Source organism: Vespa crabro, chromosome 5 (assembly GCF_910589235.1).
Source record: "Vespa crabro chromosome 5, iyVesCrab1.2, whole genome shotgun sequence".
NCBI classification, from domain to species: domain Eukaryota; kingdom Metazoa; phylum Arthropoda; class Insecta; order Hymenoptera; family Vespidae; genus Vespa; species Vespa crabro.
Window position 1 is genome coordinate 6,695,263 of NC_060959.1, and position 27,250 is coordinate 6,722,512.

The following is a 27,250-nucleotide window of genomic DNA, read 5'->3' on the forward strand; positions in this document are numbered from 1 at the left end:
TTGGCATACGGTTTTTACATTTTATCTAATAACTTTGGTTTCATTTCTTAATCGTCCTCAAAATCACCACTACTCTCATCTTCTAATATAATTGTGTTTTGCTTTTCTGTAAATAAAATATCTTGGCTCAAGGCTGGGACTTGCCGAGAAAATTCACTAGTGGCCCATAAAAATAAATCTAATGTTTGTTCCGTACATTCGGCTATAAATCTAACAAATGGCCTAACATCGCCACTATTAGCGATTTGCAAATTTTCATAATACTTATGACGATGTTGTTTCTGAATAATGACTGGAGGATATCCAGCTTGCATAAGAATCATATTCATTAATAAACGGGATGTTCTACCATTACCATCAGAAAATGGATGTATATGCACTAATTTATAATGGGCAAGAGCTGCATACCTACGAAATATTTTTATACGTATTAATAATAAGTAAATTTTTCATTTAAATAAATTAAAGAGAAAAATATATTCTTTTACCTTACTGGATGCATTCTGATAGCTCTCTCACTATTTAGCCACAAAGCAAATTCTTCCATAAGGTAATGAATATCGTCAGGGCCTGGAGGTACGTGTCCACCTACATAAACTTGTGTACGTCGAAATCGTCCGCCTTCGATAGGATCTACGTGTCCTAAAACTCGCCTATGTATTTCTAATATATCTTTTATAGAGATTGATCCTACTCTGCAAATAACAAGAATATTTAGATTCAGTATAGTCCTATGCAAATGTACAAGTTGAAGAAATTAGAAGACAAGTCGTTTTCCTTAATTGCAGAGCATTGTACGACAAGAATTAACAATTAACCAATTCCACACATTTATAAAACTGATGAGAAATGTTTTACAACACAAAATGAGTAACTTTAAAGATTATATTACAATGCTCACGTTTGGAACGTTTGATCACTCTCAGTACCGCAGCAAGCTGTATTATAAGCATTCCAGTCTGGAGCGTTCAATCTAAGCAAAAGCATTAGATACAGCATTTAGCCACAATAAAAGAATTTATTAACCTGTTACATGTAATATAAGTTTTATACTATAATGATATGAAGTAGTTATATGAAATATTGTAGAAATATAATTATATTTTAAAACAGTTTATTGTGATAAAAATTTTAATATGTTTTATAAAAGTACTTTTCAAAAAAGTTAAGATTTTAAAAAATTCTAAATTTTAATTATCGAATTTTTGCATATTACATTGAAAATTAAATACAAATATATTTGCAACAAATTAAGGAATAATCACTTGTCACATTATATAACAACATGTTAATTATGTGCAAAAATTACATTCCAAATTCTAATAAATGACAATTAATAAAAATTTATTTTCTATTGGGTTGGCAACTAAGTGATTGCCGGATTTCAAATAAGGAAACGACAAAATCCGCAATCACTTAGTTGCCAACCCAATATAATAGTTTTAAAAAATGTATCATGCACTATAAACTGTCTTCAAAATGAGTTCAATAAATAAAAAATGAAACAATAAAAAACCAAAGATACCAAAAGCATGAGATAAATAACTTTGAATAAGTATTTTAAAATTAATTCAAGAAGTTCATACCAAATTATAAAGAGAAATATAAATCAAGATTTGTAAACCAACCACTAGAATTAATATCATGCATATGAAAATGATGTCACATGTGATTTGATTTTTTTATCATAGAATAACTCACTTATTAACTAATGTAGCATTAATGTATTTCATAGCAGCATCTAATCCAAGTATTTCATTGTGTTCATCAATACTTTTTCCAGCAACAACAATCCTTGTTTCAACAATGGCTCTTGTTTGTGCTAAGTTCATGGTATTTCCTTCTATGCCCACTGTATGATAAATATGTTGAAAGTAAGCTTCCTTCTTAGCTCGTATTAATGCAGCATTATTATCTGGTATGGCAGATAATGCATTTCTTTTTTGATCAATACGTCTTAAAAATTTCCTATCTAGTTCTTCAACAACGCGTGCAGTTCTTTGGCTGTTGATTAAGGCACTTTTATGATTTGGTTGATAACTTAAGGCACGTATATAAAACTCATTGGCTTTGATAACATCATTTTGCATATGTTCCAAAAACTCTCCATAATGATTTAGAACATCTGGATGATGCGGTGCTAACACTACAGCGTGTTGGAATAATTTGATAGCTTTTTTCTGTTTTCCAGAAAGCTTCATCTCTAATGCTAAATGTAAGGACGATAGTGCTTCAGCCGTAGATGCAGCTGTTCTTTCTATCTCAGAATTTTCTGTTTCAGATGATCGTAATATAATACTCATTGCAGCTTCATCGTAAACATTCAAAATGCCTTCCGAAGGCAATGGTGAAAATACATGATGGAACTCCTGTCCTAAAAAGAAATTCCTGAATGAAAAAACTTCTGAAGTTTAAAATTTTTTAACATTAAATTTGTTTATCATGAAAAGTTTTATAAACATACCTGTAAAATCTGTCGACAATCCATATATATATTGCGTTAACAATGTACCAATAACGGCGACTGCAATCCCAGATACGAAGACAAGAAACACGATTAACCGATTCGGTGTCATATCGTCTACATCATTTTTTTTCACACTCTTCACGTAAGCGGACTTTGTGCAAAATATATAATTCTCTGTGGTGCTAAATGGTGGCATCTTTTATTAAAATAATAATATATCGAAAACTTAATTTCTTTATTAAACTCTATCATCCTTTTTCTTATGACGTTTACCGTACAGCAAGAACGACTGACTAGAATCGACTTTCCTATACATGTGGTTCATTTCTATTGGTTATCTCGATTCACTTGCATACTCTTCACTCTGTTACATAAACTACATTTTTCTACAGCTGACATATATATATAAATATCTATATATATATATATGTATGAATTATTTATATAAATATATATCCAATTAAATCGCAAAGAAATATTTTCCTTGATACGAAATTATCATATATTGAACATACATTATTATTAAAATAATTCTACAATTATAACAAAGTATTCAATATAAAAATTTATAGACACTTAATCGTACAATATGATTATAAAATAGAATATGTATTCGAATTTTCGTAAATTATTCACAGAATATTTAATTATTTTAACATAATTAATCTTATAATATATAAAAAAAACATATAATGAGAAAGTATAAGTACATATATGTATGTCAGTTTCAAATGAAGAAACCAATATATCGAATGAAAATAATATCGAAAGTTAATACTACCTATCGAATTTAACGCAGCCAACTTCGTGGCGGGTTAAATTGAAAACACTAGTGAGAAGAATTCTAAACCACTCTAAAACTTCATTTAAGATTTAAGATTTATAGTTATAACGTTAAAGGACTTTTATAACGGTTTTATAAAAATATTATGAAAGCTATGTCTCATCATTACGTGGTGACGGCACATAAACCTACGGCTGTCACTGCTTGTGTGACTGGTAAGTATTGTAATTTTTTTCAAATAATAGCAAACATTTCTATAATCTTTGCTTTTAATATTTCTCTCATTAAAGGTAATTTTACGTCACCAACGGATCTGAATTTAATATTAGCCAAAAATGTACGATTAGAAATATATCTAGTCACTCCAGAAGGATTGAGGCCCTTAAAGGAAGTTGGAATTTATGGAAAAATTGCTGTAATAAAATTTTTCAGACCACCGGTAAGGTTATCTCAATTGTTCAATATCCCTTAATTATGATTTTTTTCTTTTTGGCCTTTATTCTTTATGTTCTATATAATATTCATATTTACTCATGTATCTATATAAAATCTGAGTTGATATCCATAAAGTTCTTTTTTGTATTTATATAGTATGAAAGAAAAGATTTGTTATTTCTCCTAACAACACGATACAATGCTATGATTTTGGAATGTATTGGAGAAGGAGAAGATATAGAAATAAGAACCAGAGCACATGGAAATGTAGCTGATCGTATTGGAAAAGCTTCAGAAACTGGTATCAAAGCTGTCATTGATCCTAAAGCACGTGTAATAGGACTCAGGTTATATGATGGTCTTTTTAAGATTATTCCTTTGGATAAGCATAATCCAGAGTTAAAGGCATCGTCGATTCGTATGGATGAACAACAAGTGCAAGATGTTCATTTCCTACACGGTTGTGCTAATCCAACATTGATCTTAATTCATCAAGATATTAATGGAAGGCATGTAAAAACACATGAAATCTCATTGAGAGATAAAGAATTTGTTAAAATACCATGGAGACAAGATAACGTAGAACGTGAAGCCATGATGGTGATTCCTGTGCCTTCTCCAATTTGTGGTGCAATTATAATAGGACAAGAGAGTATTTTATATCACGATGGAACTACGTATGTGGCTGTTGTACCTCCAATCATTAAACAAAGTACTATAACATGCTATGCTAAAGTAGACAATCAAGGGCTCAGATATTTATTAGGAGATCTAGCTGGGCATCTGTTCATGTTGTTTTTAGAACAAGAAAAGAAACCTGATGGCACACAAGTAGTAAAAGACTTAAAAGTAGAACTTTTAGGCGAAATTAGTATTCCAGAATGTATAACTTATTTGGATAATGGTGTAATATTTATTGGTAGCCGTCTAGGTGATTCTCAATTGATTAAGTTAATAACAAAGGCAGATGAAAATGGATCTTATTGTGTACCAATGGAAACATTTACAAATCTAGCACCAATAGTTGACATGGCTGTTGTTGATCTTGAAAGACAAGGACAAGGTCAAATGGTTACTTGTTCCGGTGCTTTTAAAGAGGGTTCTCTTAGAATCATCAGAAATGGTATTGGTATTCAAGAACATGCAAGTATCGATTTGCCAGGCATCAAAGGCATGTGGGCTCTTAAAATTGGTGGTGGTAATTTTGATAATACATTAGTACTTTCTTTTGTCGGCCAGACAAGAATTTTAACTTTGAATGGTGAAGAAGTTGAAGAAACAGATATACCAGGCTTTGTTGCAGACGAACAAACCTTTCATACTGGAAATGTGACTAATGATTTATTTATTCAGATTACGCCAAGCTCTGCAAGATTGATTTCAAATGAAAGTAAATCTGTTGTATCTGAATGGGAACCCACTAATAAAAGAACCATTAGCGTAGTTGCTTGCAATGGTATTCAAGTATTATGTGCCACTGGTAATGATTTATTCTACATGGAGATTATACATAGTCAAATTATTCCAAAAGGATTTGCTACATTACAGCATGAGGTAGCATGTCTGGATATTTCTCCATTGGATGGAAGCAATGAAGCACGTGTAGTTGCAGTAGGTTTGTGGACAGATATTTCTGTTCGAATTTTAACTCTACCTATTTTAGAAGAAATAAATAAGGAATTATTAGGCGGTGAAATCATACCAAGATCAATTTTAATGACTTGTTTTGAAGGTAATACATATCTTCTGTGTGCACTTGGAGATGGTAGTATGTATTACTTTACTCTGCATAAGCTAAGTGGTCTTCTCTCAGATAAGAAAAAAGTTACATTAGGTACACAGCCAACAGTACTAAGAACCTTTAGGTCCTTATCTACGACCAATGTTTTTGCTTGTTCTGATAGACCAACAGTCATCTATTCTTCAAATCATAAGCTTGTGTTTAGTAATGTTAATTTGAAAGAAGTAAATCACATGTGTTCATTAAATGCAGAATCATATCCAGACAGCTTGGCATTGGCTACAGATAGTACTGTAACTATAGGAACAATTGATGAAATTCAAAAATTACACATACGAACTGTTCCACTTGGAGAATCACCTAGACGAATTGCATATCAAGAAAGTTCTCAAACTTTTGGTGTTATCACAATGCGGGTAGATATGCAAGAAAGCAGTGGTGTCAGTATTGTTAGACACTCTGCATCTACTCAAGCTGCTTCAACATCTAGTAGTAGTCATATAGCAGCTCATAATAAACCAACAGGACATACGGCCAGTGAGATTGGACAAGAAATTGAAATCCACAATCTTCTTATTATAGATCAACATACATTTGAAGTTCTTCATGCACATACATTAATGCCTACTGAATATGCCTTATCATTAATATCTACAAAATTAGGTGAAGATCCAACTTCTTATTATGTAGTGGGAACTGCATTAATAAATCCTGATGAAACTGAACCAAGAATGGGCAGGATATTATTATATCACTGGGGTGATGGAAAACTTACTCAAGTAGCAGAAAAAGAAATCAAAGGATCATGTTATTCATTGGTAGAATTTAATGGAAAACTTCTTGCAAGTATCAATAGCACAGTTCGTCTATTTGAATGGACTGCTGAGAAAGAACTCAGGCTAGAATGTAGTCATTTTAATCATATTATAGCACTGTATCTTAAAACCAAAGGTGACTTTGTCTTAGTTGGAGATCTCATGAGATCTTTAACACTTCTTCAATACAAAACTATGGAAGGTAGTTTTGAAGAAATAGCCAGAGATTACAATCCTAATTGGATGACAGCCATTGAAATTTTAGATGATGATACCTTTTTAGGAGCTGAAAATTGCTACAATCTCTTTGTTTGTCAAAAAGATAGGTAAGATGTTATAAAGATAGAAAATATTGATTTGTATTTATTAATAGAACGAAATGTTTTGAATTCGTTTGGCGTATTTTTTATAGTGCAGCTACTTCTGAGGATGAAAGACAACAAATGCAAGAAGTTGGTCAATTTCATTTAGGTGATATGATAAATATTTTCCGTCATGGTTCTTTAGTAATGCAAAATTTGGGTGAATCAAGCACACCAACTCAAGGTTGTGTACTATTTGGAACTGTAAGCGGTGCTATTGGTTTAGTTACTCAAATTCCATTTGCATTTTATGAGTTTCTTCGTAACTTAGAAGATAGATTAACAAGTGTAATTAAAAGTGTTGGCAAAATTGAACATAATTTTTGGAGAAGTTTTAACACTGAATTAAAGATTGAACAATGTGAGGGTTTCATAGATGGCGATTTAATAGAAAGTTTTCTTGATTTAAGTCATGATAAAATGGCAGAAGTTGCCATGGGTCTTATGGTAAGAAAAAAGCTTAATCTTTAGTAAAAAATATTATAAACATTATTTTCTACATTTTGAAATATATTATCTCTGTTCAGATCGATGATGGTAGCGGTATGAAGAAAGAAGCAACGGTTGATGATCTCGTAAAAATTGTTGAAGATTTAACAAGAATACATTAAAAAACTTGTTTGACTGATTTCTGCAGTCAGTGGTATATAAAACCAGTGGTATATATATATGTGGTAATATACCAAAAGATAAATTTAAAACGAACAAAATGTAAATACAGTTCCATTTACTTAAAGGATAGAATTTATTTGAGAACTTTTTTATTATTATGTACGTTTTCATTAAATAATAGAAAAAGTATTATAATTAAACAAGTTTCCTTTCCATAGAAAACGTTTCTAAAATTAACAAGTTTTGCAGTTATAATAAATATTGGCATTTTTAAATGCTACATATTTTTATAAGCACTGAATGGTATTGATAGATTCCTATGAATTGAGTAAATTTCATATTATTTTTTTTTTCTCTCTTCTTATTATAATATACATTATTTTCAAATATAAATTATTATAACAGAACAAAAAAGTATCTGTGATGTTTCCATAAATTTAACTATACTGCAATGCTTTATCATTTATTATTCTCACTATCCCTTATTTCGATATCGTTTTAAAGCATGCTAACAATTACTACTGTCTATATAAATAGACATTATTTAACAGTTTTCAACTGTATAAGTACTATGGTATAAATATTTGTGTTATTACCAAATTGTTTTAATAAAATGACTGTTTTAGCCGCTAAATGGAATTATAACAATAAATTTACATATTTGTAAGATTGAATGTAAATAAAGAGAGTCATCCATTTGGAGATAGGATTTTTACTATTACTTTGCGATAATTTATTTTTTTGTATTTTTTACAATTTTTAAAGTATATGGATCAAATAACCAATTGCGTAAGTCTTCAAGACCTTGTCCTGTTATTCCACTAGTTTCAATTACACTTATCTCCTGAGTAATTTCTTTCTTCAAACGTGCAAATTGAAGCATTAGAAGAGCTTCATTTCTCATTTGTCTATAAGAAAGATCCATCTTGTTTAAAATTAGTGCAATTTTTATATTTTTTAATCTTGGCTCAACTAATGTCGAGTACAATAAAACACCAGCCGCACTAATTTGGCAAAGATTACTGGTATCCACGACATAAATTAATTTATAAACCTAATAAACAATGAAAAGTACATAGTGATATACACACACATATACATATATATATATATATATATATATATATATATATATATATATATATTATGTATGCAAAGCATTGTGTATGTATAGCAATTTCATTCACGATTACCTTGTCGAAATAATGTTTCCATATTGGTGCCATATTACCACCAATCTCTCTAATAATTATGTCAAATTCACCAGTATCATTTTTTACTGTAAATAAATTGATACCATTAGTTTGTACTGTGTGAGTCGCATCATCTATTTCGTCACCTTGAAGACGTTTCAACAGAAGCGTTTTACCAGATTTCAAAGCACCAAGACATAAACACATGTTTATAACTTATTCTATAAATAATAAAAACTTCACGATAATTTTATAAAACTGAAAAACACAAAGAAAAATATTTTCTTTTATATATGTAAATTATTAGAACAATTGCGTTTCATATATATCATTGATTTGAAAGGATGATGTATGTATGTCGTACGTAAAATATGTATCTATAATATTGATCTAACAACAAGAATTCTTAGAAATAATTAAAGTTTTCTTTATGTTTACAAAAGACTATAAATATTATCAATATTAATTGTCAACATAGTGATATTTTATTATATTCCATGAACTTCAGCACAGTTATAGTATACATGGTTGTAATTTACTCAAACAAAATTCTTTATTATTACAACGAATATCTGATACATAATAAACATATACACTTAGCAACATAATATAATTATTTCTTGTAATCCACATAAAAAAAAAATGTATATATGACAATTAATTTTATAAGTACAATCTGTTCTGTTGTGTATGGTGCATCGATATAAAATACATGGGCACATTATAATGTACACAGTCATATTTTAAACTTTAACAAGTAATAAAATAATATGTATACGTTTATATCTAAAACATAATAAAACCAATATCACAATATATAGAAATATTTAGAACAAATGTGCACAATAGTACAGTTTTCATTTGTTGAACTGAGTGAGAAATGCTATATATTACTATTTTCTTACAATATCCTTAATAAAATTTGCTTAATCAAATTAAATAAACAATATATTTAATCAAACTTATTTACTTAACCAAACGAAACGAAATGACATGTAAATAGCATATAAAATAATTTTTTTATAATTTTGAAAGTCATATGCTTTAAAAAAATATAAATTAAAAAATATAAAGCTTTTTAATTACTAACAATAGAAAATAATATTTTAATACATTTTTCTAGCAATGTTAGTTACAGACAAGTCATGTAGTGAGATAAAAATTGCTGTCTGTGAATATTAATATCAAATCTAATATTACAATATTTAATATATGAAAGCTACTTATTATACTAGTAATTACATGATTCGAATTATATTTTCGAATTTATATCGTCAAAATATATTATAAATCAAAACAAAATTATTTACAAATAATTAATGCTATTTAATCCTCAAATGGAGTCTAAACAAAATAAAATGATTTTCTTACGAATATATCTAATGCATTACAGATATATTTCACATATATGTGTGTTTGTGTGTGAAAATATAAGCATAATTTTTGGAATTTTTAAGTATTCATATAAAAAAATAAAATAACAAAAATTGCCTTGTTTTGAGAAAACAAGAATTTCCTAATGTGCACAAGGCACTTGAGGTTTATTTTCCATATATTAACTTACTATAATTTAGTTAGTTATTATTATGTCAATATCAGTAATCATTGTATATCAATATACGTCAATTAAATATAAGAATTTCTTGTTTTCTTAATACTTTTAAAGAATAGAGATTTGTTTAATTTCTTATGAATTGACTAATCTTATACTATATCTATAGTACATATAATTTAATTTCTGTACAAATTTATTTATAAATATACTTATGTGCAATCAGTGTGTACACTATTTATCTACGAACATTAATTTATAATTTTAAATATACACATATGTGTATATGACTTAACTTATAATTAAGTTCTGTACATAGGCTCAAAGAAGTAGATTATAGACCAATACTATCAATACTCTTGGAGGTATTTGTGTATCCTCAATATAAGACTAGATTTATGTATATAACTCAGTTGTTATGTCATTTCACGAGATACCACTTGTACTTGTTTCGGTATTTGCCATGTATGCAGGCGTTTGTCTTTACTACCAGCTATGATCTACAATAAATAAATTCTCATATTTTTATACATCTTTATGTAAAAACTATAACTGTACAAGTAATATATACAAAAAATAAATAATTTTATTATTTATAAAATATTAATATTATCTTCACAACTTTTAAGTACCTTATTGTCAACAACTTCCATACTCAGTAACATATTTCCTGGTCCAGGTATACTACAAATTAGTTTATGATCCTATAAAAAGAAATAATCAAGCAATTTATATACACTACATATTTTATATATAACTGTAAATAAATATAATTTTTAAATAAAATTTCTTACCTGAATATCAAAAACATAAATATTTCCATCATAACAGCCAGCAAATAAAAGCTTATGATAAAGGCGCATGCAAACGATACCTACACCTGCATCATATTGTACTCTTTGTTCTCCGTTCTATAAGAAAAATAAATATAACAATTTTATTAAAAATAAATGTAATAATTTCATAATAATATATTGTGTACAGTTACAAATTTTATATACTAACAGTGAAATCAAAAACAAGTATCGAAGTGCTACTTGTACCACAATAAATCAAGTTATTATTTCGCATCAAACTGTAAACGGTGTGATTCTTCTGTCCACAAATTGTCCGCAGAAATAATCCATTTTGTGCATCTCGTATTGTTATTGGTTGATTACGAGATGCTACAATAAGAACTCTTCGCGGACCTTCATTTGTAGCTTTTAGAGCAAGTACAGATTTGTCAGAAAATTGTATGCTATCACCTTTGATAATACCAAACTATAATACAAAAACTTAACATTATTATAATATTACAATACAATAGATATTTATATTTATCAAATTAAAATTAAAAAATATATCTTCATACAAACCTTTATATGAAAACGAGAAACATGTCCTGATTTAGTACCAATGAATATTATACCCCAAGCTTGATCCATACATTGAACAGGACTTCCAACATTTGCAACATTATTAATTGGTACACCAGTCTAAAGTAAAAAAAACAAAATATATATATATATAATTAATCTAATTATATATAATATAATAACTGAAGAATAATTGATCATAATTATATTTACTTTTATATTGTAACATCGCAAAGTTCCATCCAAAGAACCTGAATATACCAAGTTCTTTGGATGATCAACACCACTGGATTTGTGGATATACAAACATGTAACTGCTGATCTGTGACCTTTATAAATATTTAATATTCCATTAGATGTTTGACTATATCTATATATTGAGCCATCTTCACTAGCTGCTAGAAATGTATTACCAAATACCTAAAATATACAATATTTATAATATTTTTGTTATTCTTAGAATATATAATATTAGAATATATAATTCAATAATATTATTTTCTTCAATAAAGTCTTCTATGGCTTTTTATTACACACAAATTGTCAAAAGTTCACATTTTTGAAAAATTATCTAAAAAATGAAAATAATAAAACCATTTAATTTGTATTTTTACCTGGATATCTAATATAGGCCCTTTATGAACTGTATATTGTCTTTTCAATGGCTGTTCGTCTTCTGTGATTGCATCTGATAATGGTATTTCCTTATCATGATGATGATCTATGATATATTGATCTTTTTTTCTTTCCTCTACAATTTCAATGTCTAGTTTTTCATTTGGTGGTAACATCTTCATAATTGAAGGAACAGTTTTTACTGATGTTACTGATATGACTTTGTTATTGGATTCCGAGGATAAATGTTCATCATTAAGTAGTGGATTTACTTTATGATGAGATTTTAATTCTTTTTTATTATCCAAAATATTGTGTGTTTTTGTTATTTGCTTTTGACACAAATTCGAAATTTGTTCTTGCACATTGTCGGATATATTTTTAATTTTTTTTATATCTTTTGATTTATTTGTTTCTATAATCGAAGAATTTGTTTTAGATGATGTAGCAAAATGTGTAGAATTTATTGTAGCTTCTGTTGCAGTAGATTTATAGGTAGTTATATGAGATTTAACAGAATCCATATGAAATTTTTCTACAACATGTTGATATATATTTGATTTAAATACATCAACCAATCTTACTTTACAATTCATCATTTCTGATTGATTATGTATTTTTCTTTTAATTGCAATATCTCGTGTTTTAGGTGTTAATGCTTGAGAATCAACATTAGATGAAAACCGTTCAATTACGTTTTCTTTCAATATGAATGATTGATAGTTGATGGATGACTCATCTTCTATAGGGTTAGTGTATTTTTTATCCTTACTACTTTGTAATTTTTGACAATTACGATTTCGTTTCGTATTAGATAATGTATTTTCAAGTTCTTGATGCATTGGAGATATATCTTTAGAATTACATAGAACTTTAGGTGAATCTTTTCCTCCATTTAAATTAGTATTATCATGTTCTATATGTTTTACATTATCCTCTATCGACTTTGAATTCCTTCGTATCGAAACATTTTTATTACTGATTTTACATTTGGATGTTTTTTTATCTTGAATATTACTAATTTGAAACGTATTAGAAATAATTTCATCTGCTTCATATACAATTTTTGGTATTTTTATTACTTTATCTTCTAACGAACAAGTGCTTTGTTTAATATTTTCTTCTGTTTTATTACTATATTTAAGTTTCTCAGATATTGACATATTAACATTAATATCCTGATTTACTAAAGAACTTTTTTTTTTATCAGATTCTTTTAAAGTCCTCTCTGTCGCTTCTGCAGAATTGTTTATACTTTCAAATATTACATTTTTTTTTAATGTATGATTATTTTGATCCTTATTCAATTTTTCATTTGAAATATTTAATTGATTAGCTTCTGTAAGAACAGATACATTAGAAATATGATTTGTAGTAAATGTTTCATCAACCAAAGAAATTTTCTGTTGATTAATAATATTATAATTTGACTTATCCACTATAGCAGAATTTACTTCTGGATTACTATAAGAAACTGCAATAGATTGTGCTTCAATGTCTTTAATTGCATTCTCTTCTTTTTCTGTTTGTTTCAACTTTTGTTGAATTACATTCTTTCCTGTAATAATTGATGAATGTTTAATAGAATTTTGCTCATGATCACAACTTAGCAACGAGAAAGTAGGTTCTGTTTCATTTAATTTTTGTAAAGATTTACTTGATGATGTAATCAAATTTTCATTCCCATTCTCTTTACTTTTTTCCACGTACAAATCTTCTACTCTATCTTCTGCAACAGCATTTATTACCTCTATTGCATGTTCCCAAATTTTTTCAGATTCAAATGAATTTTCATAGTTATCAATACTAGAATTTTCTCTCTTGTCATCCAATGAATCGAGTAGATCTCGTTTTTGTTGTAGTTTTTTAATATACAATGTATTCAAGGGAATTTCTTCTTCTTCAGGTGTTAAGTAATTTACACTTTTCAAAAATTTATTCAGTTCCTTTTTTTTCTTTTTACGTGCATTTGCTTTTAATTTTCGAGTTTCAGCCATTTCTCGTTTATATGTTTCCTCTAAAAGAGCAAGACCAGTATTATGTTTCTTGTCTTCTATATCTTCAAATGATGGCGCAAAAGATCCCCAAGTACTATCATCGGAATATATTAAGGATACTTGCATTGAATTGTTATCTTTAGATGCTTCAAAAGATTGTGATTTTTGCTTTTTTTCCTCATGTGATGTAACTTCTACTTGTTGATTCTCATCACATGATTTTGTGACATTAATTGGTGATATACAAAAATGCTTCTCTTTTTCATAATAAGGTATATTCTCTAATGAAGTACTTTTTATTACATTTTTTGAGGATTCTTTTATAGAATTGCATGTATCCAGATTTTCTTTAAGTTGATTATCAGATAGTACCATATAATCCTCTTGTATTTTATCTTCACCTTTAAATATCGATAACGATTGTGAGCTTTCACTGCATTCTAATAATAATCGATCCTTAGGACTATGAGATGGAATACTTTGTGTGTAATTTATATTTTCTTCCCTCAACGAAGATTTTTGTTTATTCCCATCAATATTTCTAATTCTTGGTTCTATTTCATCTTGACTTATTTCGGATAATCCATTGTTTGTATTTGATTTGATTATACAATTTGAATGTTCTATAGAGCTTATTTCTGCATTTTCCATTGTCTGTGATATTAAAGTAGGTGATGTTTGAAGTCTTATTGATACTGTTTTTTCTCTATTCATTTCAGAGCCCAAACTGCTAGTTAATGTAAGTTTATTTAATAATAAAGAGTCATTTTCCAGCATCTGATATAAAGTCATTTTTTCTGTCATCAATTTATGGATTTCCAAATCTATTTCTATCATTCTAGCCATTATTTCTTCTTTTATATTTGTATTTGTAACATGTACAGTATTACTTTTATGTTTCATTTCACGTTTCATTTGCAGATTACTTATTTTTTCTTGCTTTTGTGTTTTTATGGAAGGAGTCATATCTAAATCCTTATCAACTGTATTTTTATTAACATTGTTTTGTATTGTATCTATTATTGATTTATTTGTTTCTCTTATTCTTTCTAATTCAACAGTAGGATTATGTTTTTTGTTACTATTTACTAATTCTTTAATAAAATTAGTATAATTAGATGGGATCAAAATTTCATCATGTATTGTATTATTCAAAACAGTTTGAGATAATATATTTATATCTGGGCATTCATGCGTATCTTTACCATCAGATATACATGCGACCTGCATATCATGAGAACATTTATTTTGTTCTGAATCAATAATCGCATTATCCATATTTTCTTTCTGAGATATCTGATCAATTACAAAATGATCTATTTTTTGATCATCATACACATGTACTGTTGAATCAGAATTTTCTAATTTCACAGTTTCTTTAATAGGATCCATAATTGCAAAAATATTTTTAGATTCTTTCAAAGCAGCTTTTATTGGAATTTGTAATTTCTTGGATGTTCCCTTTGTAGGCGATTTCCAAAGTTCTTTTTTAGATACAAGTAAATTAGAATTAATATTAGTATAAGCATCATTATTTGACTGTGAATTATTATCATTTGTGCTTTCTTCTTCACATGAGTCTATATTAGTAACAGAATGCGCTATATTTTGGTTTGGCATATCCGCACTGTTATTTTCAATTGCATTACTATCTATTAGTGATGCTAAAGATGAATCAGTGTCAGTGTTGATTATATTGTTCAGAGTACCATTTGATATATCACTGAATGAAGAAACTATTGTATTATTTACATCTGACAGATTTATATCCGATATAGATACAAAATCTAAAATGTCTTTTTTACTTGATCGTTTTTCCTTAGCTGAAGAATCTTTTACAATACCAATATCTGATTTTTCCATTTCTGCATTATCTTCACATTTATTTAACTCAACAAATATTTCACCTTGTCTATTGGATACATTTTGAGTATTTGTTTCAACATTTACTGATTGTATAGATTTATTATTTTCGACAGAGTATTCAGACTGATCAAAGTTATTTGTATCTTTATCTTTCTCATTCTTCGTAAAATTTTTGGTACATTTATGTAAATATCTTTTACTGGTCATTTCTTTCTTTTTATCTTTATTGTCTAATAAATTAAAATTGTTGTTTAGGAAAACTGTCGCACTGTCATTCATTTTGGAATTTTTTTCATAAAATAATGTTCCTTCATTTTTATTTAATTGTTCAACTACATTTAAAGAATTATTGTTAATATTATTATCATACGCCGAAGTGTCTTGATTATTTAAATGATCGAATTTATCATTACAAAATGATTGCAATTGTTTATTTTCATCATCTATAATGTTATCTTTTCTAACAGTAGCTGTATTTTTTGCCTCTAAATCTAATATATATTGACAACTATTGGATTCAACAGGATCTGCAACAAATCCTTTAAATGGACTACCTATACTTTCAGGTGAGTTTATTTTATTTCTTATTAAGTATTGATTATCAATCATTTCATCATACGTGTTTAACGTAGAATTTATTATATTTTCTCCAATTTCGAGATTGTCTGGATTCTTTAATAACTTTTGGTCAGCTTGATTTATGATTGTAGTGTCTACTTTCAAATTTCTATCTTGTTCACTCTGAGAAATTACATTTTTATTAATAACACTTGTACAATCCATTGATATTTTCATATTCTTTTGCGATTCATCTTGCATAAGGCATTCATTGATCAAACCCAACTGAATATCAGTAGATTCTACACAATCAGAGGCATTGTTAGATTGAATTTTAGATTCTATGCATTTATTTTTTTGCAATGCATTTTTTCCTGAATTTTCTATATTTTCATTACATGATGATAAATTCCGAAGTTTTATATTTTCTTGGGACTGTTTCTCACATTTCTTTTTTTGTGAGCTAGATTCCTCAGTAATTGAAAAGTTGCGCATTTCTTGTTCTGCGGATATTTCGTTAGAAGAAGATTTGGATCTTCTTCTAGATTTTAAGTTATTTTGATCATACTTGATAATAGATGGATTATGATCTTTGTTTGTGTTTTTAGTTTGAAAATCTTTGTTTGAGTTTTTAGTTTGAAAATCTTTGTTTGTGTTTTTAGTTTGAAGATCTTTGTTTATGTTTTTAGTTTGGAGATCTTTGTTTGTATTTTTAGTTTGGAGATCTTTGTTTGTGTTTTTAGTTTGGAGATCTTTGTTTATGTTTTTAGTTTGGAGATCTTTGTTTGTAATTTTATTACTGGAATTTCCCATAGATTTTGTTTTAATAGGTTTCGTTTTAATATTTGTAATTTTTGATGTTTCCATACATTTTTCTTTATCTATAGTTACTATTAATGATTCAGTATTATTTATATCATTAATAACTCCTTCATTCTTCTCACTTGATGTTTCTTTCAATTCATTTTTCGATAATATAATATCATTAACAGAAATTTCCTCATTTTTAACAAATTTTTTTTCTATTACAGATTCTGTATTTGCTGGTAATAATACATGATCAGTAATAGATTGTACATGTTCATGTTTATCAACCTGAATATCCATTTGATTCTTTTCAACTTTATTTTCTAATGAGTTTAGAATATCAGAAGTATTATCTACTTTTTCCTGATTAGCATTTGATATTTCTTTCGCTTCTTTTATTTTTGTTTTCATTTCAGTTTTCTTTTTTATCTTTTCTAGCTTTTCCTTTTTTAATTTTAATTCCTTACTTCCTTCTGATTTAATATTTTTAAATTTGCTGGAATCTGAAGATATTCTATTTGTTTGTGTAATAGAATGTTTATCTTTCAAATTTGCATGAGACATAGTTTGCAACAAAATGTAATCATCTGTGTTTTGTTTTTCATTTATCATAGACTTTGACAAATTATCATTTAATATGTCATTGTTTATTGCATGTTTATTACTTACCACTGCTTTTTCCTCGTGCATTTTCTGTTCATTTTCCATTTTTCGTTGTAATGCACGTGCTTTGTATGCCTTTATGTCTATTTTTTTAGATGTTGCTTTATTATCCATTAACCTTTCTGTATTTGATTCTTTAACTTCAGTAGTAACTGACAATACTTCTTTCCCTAAATGGTAAATTTTTTCTTTATGACGTTGTTCCTTTATAGTGGGTGTATTAGTTAAGTTCTTGATTGTATTATCATTATTATTAAGAACAGTATGCTCTGTTTCTGTAATATTTATTAATTTATTATTTAAACATTCTGAGTCTTCATTTGTTTCAGATGTATTTTCAATTATTTTTTGTTTATCTAGATTATTTAATATAGGCATCTTATTTTGCTCTTGACATTTTGCATTTAGAACTATTTCAGCAGTGTTTTTCATAAATTCTGTTTCTTCTATGCACTTTGATGCTTTTGGAATTAATTTTAATTCTGCTTTTGTTTTTAGTTGTACTATTGTAGGGATTAGTGTAATTCTATTACTCTCTTGTATTGTACATTTGTCTTTATTTTCCAAAATTACTTCCTTATCTATTAATGTCTTTGTAGTTTCCTGCTTTTTAAAACATGTATTATTCACCATTTGTATATCAAGACCAATACTTTTTTCTAAGGCAGTATTAGATTCTTCTTTAACATTTGTTTCTTTTTTAATTTCTATTTCTGTAAGTAAGTTAGATCTATCATTTTGATCATTATCAGAATTAGAATTGCTTTCAACTATTTTCCTTTTCTTTTTCTTTCTTTCTTTCTTATATTTTAATTTTTTTTCTTTCCTTCTTTTATTTCTTTTATGATATTTTCGTTTCCTACCTTCTTCATTCCATTTACGCTGTATCTCAGCTGTTACTTCATCCCTTATTGTTTCATTTAATGATTTATTTTTAGCTATCTTTTCCTTTTCTTTAATTACTTTAAGGAGCTTAGTTACATCAGACGGTGTTCTGTTATCACTACTTGTGCTAGTATCATCTGTCTCACTTTGACTTGAACTGCTCATATTACAATCCTTTTCTACATTATCCTTTCTAGATACCCTTTTGGACAAAGCAGTTTTATGACTTAAAGAATTTTTATTTGTTTTAAATGAATGTGAAGATTGATGCTTTCTTGAATTGAAAGTTCTATTATACTTTGTATTTTTCAAATTTGTATTGTAGCTATATCTACTTATTTGTGTTTTACAAGGATTTGATGATAAACTTCTCATTTGTTTTCCATATTTTGCTTCCCATTCTTCTTTTGTAAGGTTCCTAAAAGCATCTGGACCTTCTCGTTCTTTTCTAGTCCACCTATTATATCTTTCAGATTTAGAAATATATTCATTTCCTGAACTACATTCATGTTGTTTACTAGAATCGAAAATCTTGCTTTTAGAACTAAATGATGTAATATTTACTGACATAGTTTCAGTGGGTATTGAGGTTTTTGCTATTTCACATGTTTCATTTGCTTTTATTGTAGACTTTGATTTTTCATCTAAATCTGTTGATTTTAATTCTCCTGTTTCTTTTACAGTAACAGTTGAAAGTATATCATCTAAATCAGTTACATTAAACAGTGAATGTTGTTTTCTTTTTTCTACATTTTTTGGTGTAATATCTTTTTCTGTTACATGTACATTACTGGTAAAATGATCAATCTGTACATCATTAGTTTCAAATGGTGTCTTAGAAAATACTTCACTGGAATCTAATATTATATTTTCACTGACCTTAACAGAATTTGCAATTGAAGCTATATTATTATCATTAATATTTGACTCTGCAATGATAGAATCTGTAATTCTACTATTATCATCTTTTAATTGATTATTGTATTCTGTGTGTGTCTTGTTATTTATCTGTTCAAAATTAATATCCTCTGAAATAATGTTATTTAATATTTCTTCTTCATTAGAAAATATATACGAATTACTGTTCTGACCTTCATCATTAGAGTAACTAAAAATACTTTCATTCGATTCTAATGGTATGGCATCAAGTTGTAATACTTCACTTAAATGATGAATAAAATCTGTAGGTAAATTGGTGATATCAACGATAGCTGTTGGATCTAACATTGCATTTAACTGATTCATAAATTCTTCTCTATCATAACTTTTTATTTTTTCGTCTTCAGTATTTCGCATCTTTAATGATAATGATGACCTTTTTTCTTTAACAAGATGTTTCATAGCAATATCAAATTTTCGAAGACTAGAATTGTTAATCATGTTACGAATATCATTTTTACTCATTTTCAAGAAACGACTGATAATTCTATTTTTCCATGAAGATTCAGATGGAGGAGATTCTACTTTCTTTCTTCTTTTTATAACATCTTGAGGTCTTTGTGTGGTAGAATTATCAGAAGTTATAGAAATTGGAGACTCTAAATTAGACTTTTGTGATTCATCAATAAGACTGTTAATTGTATCAATGTCTTTTACTTCTATATTACATTTTGTGGTTCTATCTTGATTATTTCTAATCATTTGATTAGTACATTCTTCAATCTTTTGATTGGAACATTCTTTTACATGCATGTTTAATGGAGATAGACAGGAAATATATTGTTCTTCCTCACCATCTTCAATGTTTTGATGCCATTTTCCTTGCTTATTTATTTTGTTTAATTTAGAATTTAAATGAAACATGACTTTTGGTCGAGTCTGTTTATTTACAAGGGCATTTTCTTCAACATCAGAATTTTGATTTAATTGTTTTTCAAGTTCAAAGTTAGGTGATTCATGAGATTCGGTTATAATTCGTTCTTTTAAACTTATTTTAGTAAATTTATTGCAATCTTGATCCAGCTGCTCCTCTTTCTCCTTATTAATATTTTGATGTATTTGTGTAGAGGATGACGATACATCACTAATATCTTTTTGTTCTACAGATGTATTTACTAGATGAATTTCAGTACATAGGCTTTGCTCAGATTCAGTATTAATATTTACATCATCTGTTATATTCATAGCTCGTTTTGCAAATTGCATTGCTTCTTGCATCTCTTGAAGTTCATTCTTACTTTTAACAGTATTATCTTGATTGGAAATTGAAACAAGATCTAATGTTTTGTTATAAAGCAATCCTTGATGTTTAACTTTGTTTATTGTTGCGGATGATGGTACTTCATAAGGTGTCATTTGTAAAGGTGCTGTATGAGTTAATATCGGTGAAAAGTTAATTGAAGCAGTTGATAAAAAACTTGAAGATGATGGTATATTTATTTGTGATAATGTAGAAAAAGTTGTTGTTTGTGCTAATGTAGTACTTGGTGGTGCAGTAAAATTTACAGAGCAATATAAGTCTGTAGGAGTTACTGAAACTGCACTTGATTGCGAAGAATTAAATTCATGTATTGTTGAATTTGACTGATTTTGTGGCAAAAGATGTTGATTAAATGGCAATGTTCCCTGTTGATTATTAAAATTGGGTGGTGGTTGTTGAGGATTAAAATTTGGTATGTTCATTACTTCCTCCTTGTGTGTATTATAATTCATTGTAAATGATTTCCATGAATCAAAAACTGGCACTGTTTGTAAAATATCTTCTTGGCTTGAAGAAATGTTAACAGATGTAGATGATAAAGTATTATGATCTGCACATGATGTAGTAGCCTCTGAAGTATCCTTATTATGCATTAACTTTGACATTGTAGGAAATTGTGATTGAGATCTGCTCAAATCAAATGAAGATAATGCATTATATTGTGAATCTTGATTTAAAGAAGTTATATTTCTTTGCAAATGCAGTGATGATGTATGTAAATCAAATCTTGTTGATTCATTTCGTGATTTATTATACATATAGCTATGTCTTCTATGCGACCATCTCGATTTAAATGGCTTTCTACGGAGTGAATTTATTTGATATTGTGATGGTATCCAATGAGATTTTTGTTTTGCTTTTTTTGATATAGATCTATGTAAAGAATGTTGCATGTCTGTGATTGCATTTGCTTGCTGATATTGTATATCATCAGATGATTTTTGTATATTTTCTAAATTAAACCTACTATCAGAATTTATATATTCAGACTGATACTGTAATGATGTATTCACACATTGTATATTTAATTCATGATCTTGTATTTGAGTATTATCAGTTTGTAGAACATTTTGAGGTTGTAACATATTTGTTTTTCCTGTACTTCCATGTGAAGAGTATATTAATTCTGTATTACATGCTTCTGAAATACTTGACAAAGTAACAGACATATTACGTGGAGAATTGGTCCCTTCTTGCGATTTTTGACCATTAACTTTTCGTGATTTATTTTCTGTTACAATTATATCGTTAATAATTGTCATAGATTCTACATCATGTAGAATGTTTTCTTCAATATCTATTACATCAACACCTTCAGTATCGCTTTTAACTTCCTTGACATTGTCATGTATAAAATGAAATACATTTCTAACTTCATTAGAACCATCATTTTTATCAGACTTTACATTGTCCGAGTCAATCCTACCTATGTCTTTAAAATCATTAAAAGTAAGATTAAGTTCAGGTTGTTCATGCCTTAATTTAAGCATACCTAAATTAAGTATATTTTTGTCTTTTACATTAGACAATGGTACCGTGGACAAATCATCTTGCCATAAATTAGTAATATCTTCCTTGGTAATGGTAGATAATTTTTCTTTCAACCGAACTGCAGTCTCAGTAATCTTCTGTTGACGTTCTTCCTCGGATCCAAGTAAAGGAGTCTGCTGTAAACATGGCTCATCTTTAACATGTTCTGATTGATCTTCATCATTCTGATTTTGCATGAACACTGTTTTAGGACTTCCAACACTTTTATTATAATCTGAGGAATATGGCACAATGGATGGCCTATTAGAATCTGGAAAATGTAAATTTCCCCTATGAATTGTACCCCTTCCTCTGCCATTGGGACGAAAGTGGGATATACCACGAAAAATAGGACGTTGATATTTTCCTTTGCTCCAAGATAAAAAAGATGAGCCATGATTTGATCTACCTGACCAATTCTCTGATGTTGGTAATCTGTTATGGGACAAACGGGGATGACTAAAACGTGGGTGAGATAAGCGGGTCCCACGATAAGCACCAATTGGGCCATTTGGATGAATACCCCGTGGTTCAATCCCCCGTCCTCGAAAACCAGATCCACTCATTACACCCCACAGTACAACACTTTTTTATTCTTTTTATATTTTCTACACTTTATTATTCTTCGTTTTATAATTCCGTAGATAAAATTAATGAAATACAGATAAAAGAAACAATTTACATTATTCTTCATTTACTTAACGAAGTTTGTATCACTATATTGAATGTGAATCTTCATAAAAACATTTAACTTGTTTATATATAACATCATGATACTTTTTTATGTCAATTATTTAATAATCCCATTTTTCTCTCATAAATAATTTTAAAAGAATCTTAAATATAATAGAACTATGCAAAGACGTACTATATACAATATAATGTTTATATTTGAATTAAAATATTATATACGTCTTTAAAGAATCCAATTACGGAATGTAATCGATAGAGTTGCATTTTTCTTATTCATCATACAATAACACTAAAATACTCGAATATACTATTTCTGTTGATACATTCGCCATGTTGTTAGTTGAATGTGTCAATCATTATTAATTATTAATTGCAACTTTTATCTTGTAGACCAATATTTTTTATGCTGTTAATAATATTTTCATATATTTTATATCGCAATTAAAAATTCTCTATTCATTATTGTACTTAAATGAAATTGTTTCTTATATATTGTAATTTATATTGAAGCTTGACAAATATTGACATTTCATTTTAGACAAAGATGTAATAACACTTGTTGTACTCTCTTCTTGGTTTATAATAAGTACTTATAAATAGAAACAAAACAATCACAATATTCAAAATCTATCACTGTTTTAAAAAGTATATAGGCCATACATATTTGATGTAGTCGCAACTTTAATGCTTGGTCACGTGAGATGAAAACATAGCTGCAGCATTGACTGTAAATGTAGAAAGACTTTCAAAACCCTTGATAAAATCGCGCGTTAATTTGAAAACAGCCTTTACTTGTGATAAATGAAATTGTATTTTATAATAAAATATAATAATAATTCAAGTCAAATAAAATTAATAACAATTGTATAATATATATTTAAATACATCTAAAATCTATATATATATAATTGTATTTATATATTATCTATAAATAAATAAAATTTGACATAATCTTCAAGTATACAATTATACCTTAAATTCGTTTCTTTACCTCATCTTTTACCTATGGAGAATGATCTAGATTTTGTTAAGATTTATCCACAGAGAAACTGTCTGTCAATTCTGTGGTATAGAATTTTTCGTTTGACAATATGAAACTACAAATCGAATAACTGTATTTTGATTAAATACTATCAAAAACTTAAAAATTACAACGTTTTATAAATTATTGGAATTTAAATAATATTTCAAATTTAGTATCACTTAATATTACCGCGAATTTCTATTTGTTTGACAGCATCACATAATAACATAATGGGATCATTAACAAGCAGACAAAATGCTGGTGTAGAAGAAGTTGATATTGTTTCAAATCATGCATATAAATATCCTCCACGTTCTGGTTAGTATAATATACATGTTCTTTGTCTTTTTACTAATGATTAAGTATTACTAAAATAAAATACAATGAAATTATATAGAGTATATATTTACATAGAGTATTTATTTACTATTGAATTTATGAGATTATTTATTTATATATACTTTACGCAAAATAGTTATCAATCATTTATTTATGATTTAATAGATAAATTTATATATAATATAAGTATAAATTATTTTTATATTAGGAAGCTATTTTGGTAGTCATTTTATTATGGGTGGTGAAAGATTCGATACTCCACAACCAGAAGCATACCTCTTTGGAGAAAATGCAGATTTAAATTTCTTAGGCAGTCGACCAACACCTGTATGAAGAATTAAATTTATTTTATAGAAATTATTAACAATTAACAATATATCAAGTAAAAGATATATGTTACAGTTCCCATATCCTCCACCACAAACAAATGATCCTACAAAAACTTTAAAAAGTTTAGTAAATATAAGAAAAGAATCATTAAGATTAGTACGAAATGTGGATCAAACTTCAACGTCTTCTCAGTGTCATAATGTAAAACGTTACGGTGATAGTGATGGTGACAAAAAACCAAATCGTTTCAATATTGAATTTACTTTTGATTGTGATGTAAGGTGTGCTATCACAATATATTATTTTTGTACAGAAGAAGTTACAACAAAAGGGGTTACGTATGTATTATTTTATATATATCAAAAGAGTATATGTTCAACTTTTTATATGATAAAAAGTGGATATAATATTAATAATGATTTAAAATCATATATAAAAAAATATCTTTATGATTTATAGATATGTACCAAGAGATCCTTCTATGAATTCTGAAACATATCATTATAAAAAAGGTGCTAATCAATTGTTCTCTCAAACATCTCATATATTTGATCCAAGTCTTTATAATGAAGAAGATTTAATATACAATGCAGATAGAGAAGTATGTATTACAAATGTAATGTTTTAAAATACAAAAAAGTTATTTCACATTTTATTTGTTTTATGATCTTTTATGCTTACATTAACAGATTATTCCAATAGCAATCTATTGTATAGCAGAAGAAGGATCAGATGAACCAAAACAGTCTCACACAACTATTGCTGTAGTTGAAAAACATTCAGATGGAACATATGTATTAAAAGCACTTAAGCAAAAACTTTATGTAGATGGACTTTGTTATTTGTTGCAAGAAATTTATGGAATTGAAAATAAAAACACTGAAAGCGCAAAGGTAATAAATACATTGATATCTGTCTATTAATTAGAGATATTCTGCTTATTTTTATCATCAGAAAATACTATTGTACAGCAACAAGGCAGTGATGAAGATACGGATGACAATGGTTCTGAATGTGTAATTTGTATGTGTGATGTACGTGATACCTTAATTTTACCATGTAGACATTTGTGTTTGTGCAATGGCTGTGCAGATTCCCTTCGGTATCAAGCAAATAATTGTCCCATATGTCGTGCTCCATTTCGAGCTCTTTTACAAATTAAAGCACTTCAAAAAGCAACTGGAACTATTATATCCAATCCACCAATACCCGAGGTAATATTATGTTTTTTTACAAGCCATATAACTTTTAATAAGATACAAATGAATGTTTTTAAACTTCTAGGGTAGTTGCGAGAATATTCCAGCAGGTTACGAAGCAGTATCGCTTATAGAAGCTTTAAATGGTCCATATACACCAAGAACTGCTGTTCTTGCACCTGAATCTCCTGATACACCAGATACAGATACAGCAAGTGCTATTCAGGCTGCAGAAGCATTGAATAGGTATATTTAGATATGTCAGTCTATATTTAAAAAATGATATAATATAAAACTTATTAGCAGTTCATTCAATTGAAAATATTATTTTGCAGATCAGCTGAACGTACACCCATTTCAAAGCATTTGTCTTCAAAGGATGTAGATATGAGTGCTAGAACCAGTGGCACTCCATGTCCCACTCCAGAATTTAGGATGTCAGTTCTTCTTGCAAGGGATGAAAATTCAGGATCACAAAAAGATCTACATACTCGATCTCCTGCAGTAAGAACTAAATCTGGGCATTCTCGTGATAAATCCGGCTTAAGATCACGTGATACTCTCAGATTAGTAAATGAAAAACAACCTGTTTCATTGTATGAAGTAAGTCTTACAACTGTAGAATTTTTTTATTCATTCATCATGCATATGATAATTCAAAGTCGGTTTTGCTTCTTATAGTGTCAGAATTGTATAGTAGGTAAAATTTTCTGTTTATGTCAAACATATACATTAGTATTTACAGGGCCAAGGGCAAGACGAAGATAGTGAAGCAGAAAAATTATCTCCACTGTTAGATGCAGCAACCAGTACTGAAGTTTTAGATGTTCATAATCACAGAATATGTGATGACATTGATGATGAGATACAAAATACAGAAAATGATGATAATGATATTACATGTCACTCTCATTAATTTGTAGAATCTCGAATTTCTGCAGGATATAATTATTTTTAAACACATTTGTGCATTATGCTCTCTTTAGAAATCATCATATTTTATTATGTATATATTGTAATTTATTTATCATTTTATTAGATACTATTTCAAAGTATTTTAGTTTAGTTATTGATCGATCGTTGTAAATATATAACTTTATGTAAATCAGTATTTTAAAATAATGTATCATTAAATAAAACTGTTCTTTTTTTTAATTACTAAAAACAGTGTTTATAATTTTTTGTTGTTTAACATTTTGCAACTTCATTATAATATATGTTTCAT

General features: G+C 27.9%; 5 protein-coding genes across 9 annotated transcripts in view; 2 read left to right on the top strand and 3 right to left on the bottom strand.

Moving 5' to 3' along the window:
* Positions 1-2,805, bottom strand: part of LOC124424254 (protein adenylyltransferase Fic) — a 3,423-nt gene extending 618 nt beyond the window's left edge. The window contains exons 1-5 of one of the 2 annotated variants that reach the window (XM_046963032.1): positions 2,465-2,805; positions 1,702-2,374; positions 902-973; positions 489-695; positions 1-408 (exon numbers count right to left, since the gene is read on the bottom strand). The exon at positions 1-408 is cut by the window's left edge and continues 618 nt beyond it. In XM_046963032.1, the coding sequence (XP_046818988.1) occupies positions 48-408; positions 489-695; positions 902-973; positions 1,702-2,374; positions 2,465-2,663 (1,512 nt within the window). In that variant the 5' untranslated portion in view covers positions 2,664-2,805 and the 3' untranslated portion in view covers positions 1-47. The remainder of the gene's footprint in view (positions 409-488; positions 696-901; positions 974-1,701; positions 2,375-2,464) is intronic. The other variant, XM_046963033.1, reaches the window with a different exon arrangement.
* A 443-nt stretch (positions 2,806-3,248) lies between these two features.
* LOC124424061 (DNA damage-binding protein 1) lies at positions 3,249-7,937 on the top strand. Its single transcript, XM_046962562.1, has 5 exons — positions 3,249-3,466; positions 3,542-3,690; positions 3,843-6,568; positions 6,655-7,051; positions 7,132-7,937. Exons 1-5 carry the CDS (start codon positions 3,397-3,399, stop codon positions 7,213-7,215), a joined length of 3,426 nt encoding a protein of 1,141 aa, XP_046818518.1. The 5' UTR covers positions 3,249-3,396; the 3' UTR covers positions 7,216-7,937.
* Positions 7,546-9,420, bottom strand: LOC124424062 (ADP-ribosylation factor-like protein 16). 2 transcript variants are annotated; one of them, XM_046962564.1, is made up of 3 exons: positions 8,556-9,420; positions 8,410-8,495; positions 7,546-8,270 (listed from the first exon to the last, which is right to left on the bottom strand). In XM_046962564.1, the coding sequence occupies exons 1-3, from the start codon at positions 8,614-8,616 to the stop codon at positions 7,950-7,952; spliced, it is 468 nt and encodes a 155-aa protein (XP_046818520.1). In that variant the 5' UTR covers positions 8,617-9,420; the 3' UTR covers positions 7,546-7,949. The 2 variants fall into 2 exon arrangements, with proteins under 2 accessions (XP_046818520.1, XP_046818519.1); XM_046962563.1 differs by having other exon boundaries at positions 8,410-9,420.
* Positions 9,421-10,139: 719 nt separating this feature from the next.
* On the bottom strand, positions 10,140-23,211 carry LOC124424342 (MATH and LRR domain-containing protein PFE0570w-like). Its single transcript, XM_046963250.1, has 7 exons — positions 11,934-23,211; positions 11,533-11,739; positions 11,320-11,439; positions 10,967-11,224; positions 10,756-10,872; positions 10,594-10,665; positions 10,140-10,461 (listed from the first exon to the last, which is right to left on the bottom strand). The coding sequence occupies exons 1-7, from the start codon at positions 23,004-23,006 to the stop codon at positions 10,378-10,380; spliced, it is 11,931 nt and encodes a 3,976-aa protein (XP_046819206.1). The 5' UTR covers positions 23,007-23,211; the 3' UTR covers positions 10,140-10,377.
* Positions 23,212-24,144: 933 nt separating this feature from the next.
* LOC124424220 (E3 ubiquitin ligase Rnf157) lies at positions 24,145-27,229 on the top strand. 3 transcript variants are annotated; one of them, XM_046962967.1, is made up of 10 exons: positions 24,162-24,200; positions 24,371-24,475; positions 24,705-24,823; positions 24,899-25,164; positions 25,286-25,427; positions 25,516-25,719; positions 25,798-26,040; positions 26,111-26,271; positions 26,361-26,628; positions 26,762-27,229. In XM_046962967.1, the coding sequence occupies exons 2-10, from the start codon at positions 24,388-24,390 to the stop codon at positions 26,939-26,941; spliced, it is 1,671 nt and encodes a 556-aa protein (XP_046818923.1). In that variant the 5' UTR covers positions 24,162-24,200; positions 24,371-24,387; the 3' UTR covers positions 26,942-27,229. The 3 variants fall into 3 exon arrangements, with proteins under 3 accessions (XP_046818922.1, XP_046818924.1, XP_046818923.1); XM_046962966.1 differs by having other exon boundaries at positions 24,145-24,475; positions 26,762-27,228; XM_046962968.1 differs by having other exon boundaries at positions 24,145-24,475; positions 26,771-27,228.
* Positions 27,230-27,250: the final 21 nt, after the last annotated feature.

Excerpts from the sequence above, each read along its gene's own strand:
- LOC124424061 (XM_046962562.1), top strand. The coding sequence starts at position 3,397 with ATGAAAGCTATGTCTCATCATTACGTGGTGACGGCACATAAACCTACG. Across the intron at positions 6,569-6,654 it reads TTTGTTTGTCAAAAAGATAG|TGCAGCTACTTCTGAGGATG; the intron begins GTAAGATGTTAT and ends TATTTTTTATAG. Across the intron at positions 7,052-7,131 it reads AAGTTGCCATGGGTCTTATG|ATCGATGATGGTAGCGGTAT; the intron begins GTAAGAAAAAAG and ends ATCTCTGTTCAG.
- LOC124424062 (XM_046962563.1), bottom strand. The coding sequence starts at position 8,616 with ATGTGTTTATGTCTTGGTGCTTTGAAATCTGGTAAAACGCTTCTGTTG. Across the intron at positions 8,271-8,409 it reads GGAAACATTATTTCGACAAG|GTTTATAAATTAATTTATGT; the intron begins GTAATCGTGAAT and ends ATTGTTTATTAG.
- LOC124424342 (XM_046963250.1), bottom strand. The coding sequence starts at position 23,006 with ATGAGTGGATCTGGTTTTCGAGGACGGGGGATTGAACCACGGGGTATT. Across the intron at positions 11,440-11,532 it reads TGCGATGTTACAATATAAAA|ACTGGTGTACCAATTAATAA; the intron begins GTAAATATAATT and ends TTTTTACTTTAG. Across the intron at positions 10,873-10,966 it reads TACTTGTTTTTGATTTCACT|AACGGAGAACAAAGAGTACA; the intron begins GTTAGTATATAA and ends TTTTTCTTATAG.
- LOC124424220 (XM_046962966.1), top strand. The coding sequence starts at position 24,388 with ATGGGATCATTAACAAGCAGACAAAATGCTGGTGTAGAAGAAGTTGAT. Across the intron at positions 26,041-26,110 it reads CCAATCCACCAATACCCGAG|GGTAGTTGCGAGAATATTCC; the intron begins GTAATATTATGT and ends TTAAACTTCTAG. Across the intron at positions 26,272-26,360 it reads GCTGCAGAAGCATTGAATAG|ATCAGCTGAACGTACACCCA; the intron begins GTATATTTAGAT and ends ATTATTTTGCAG.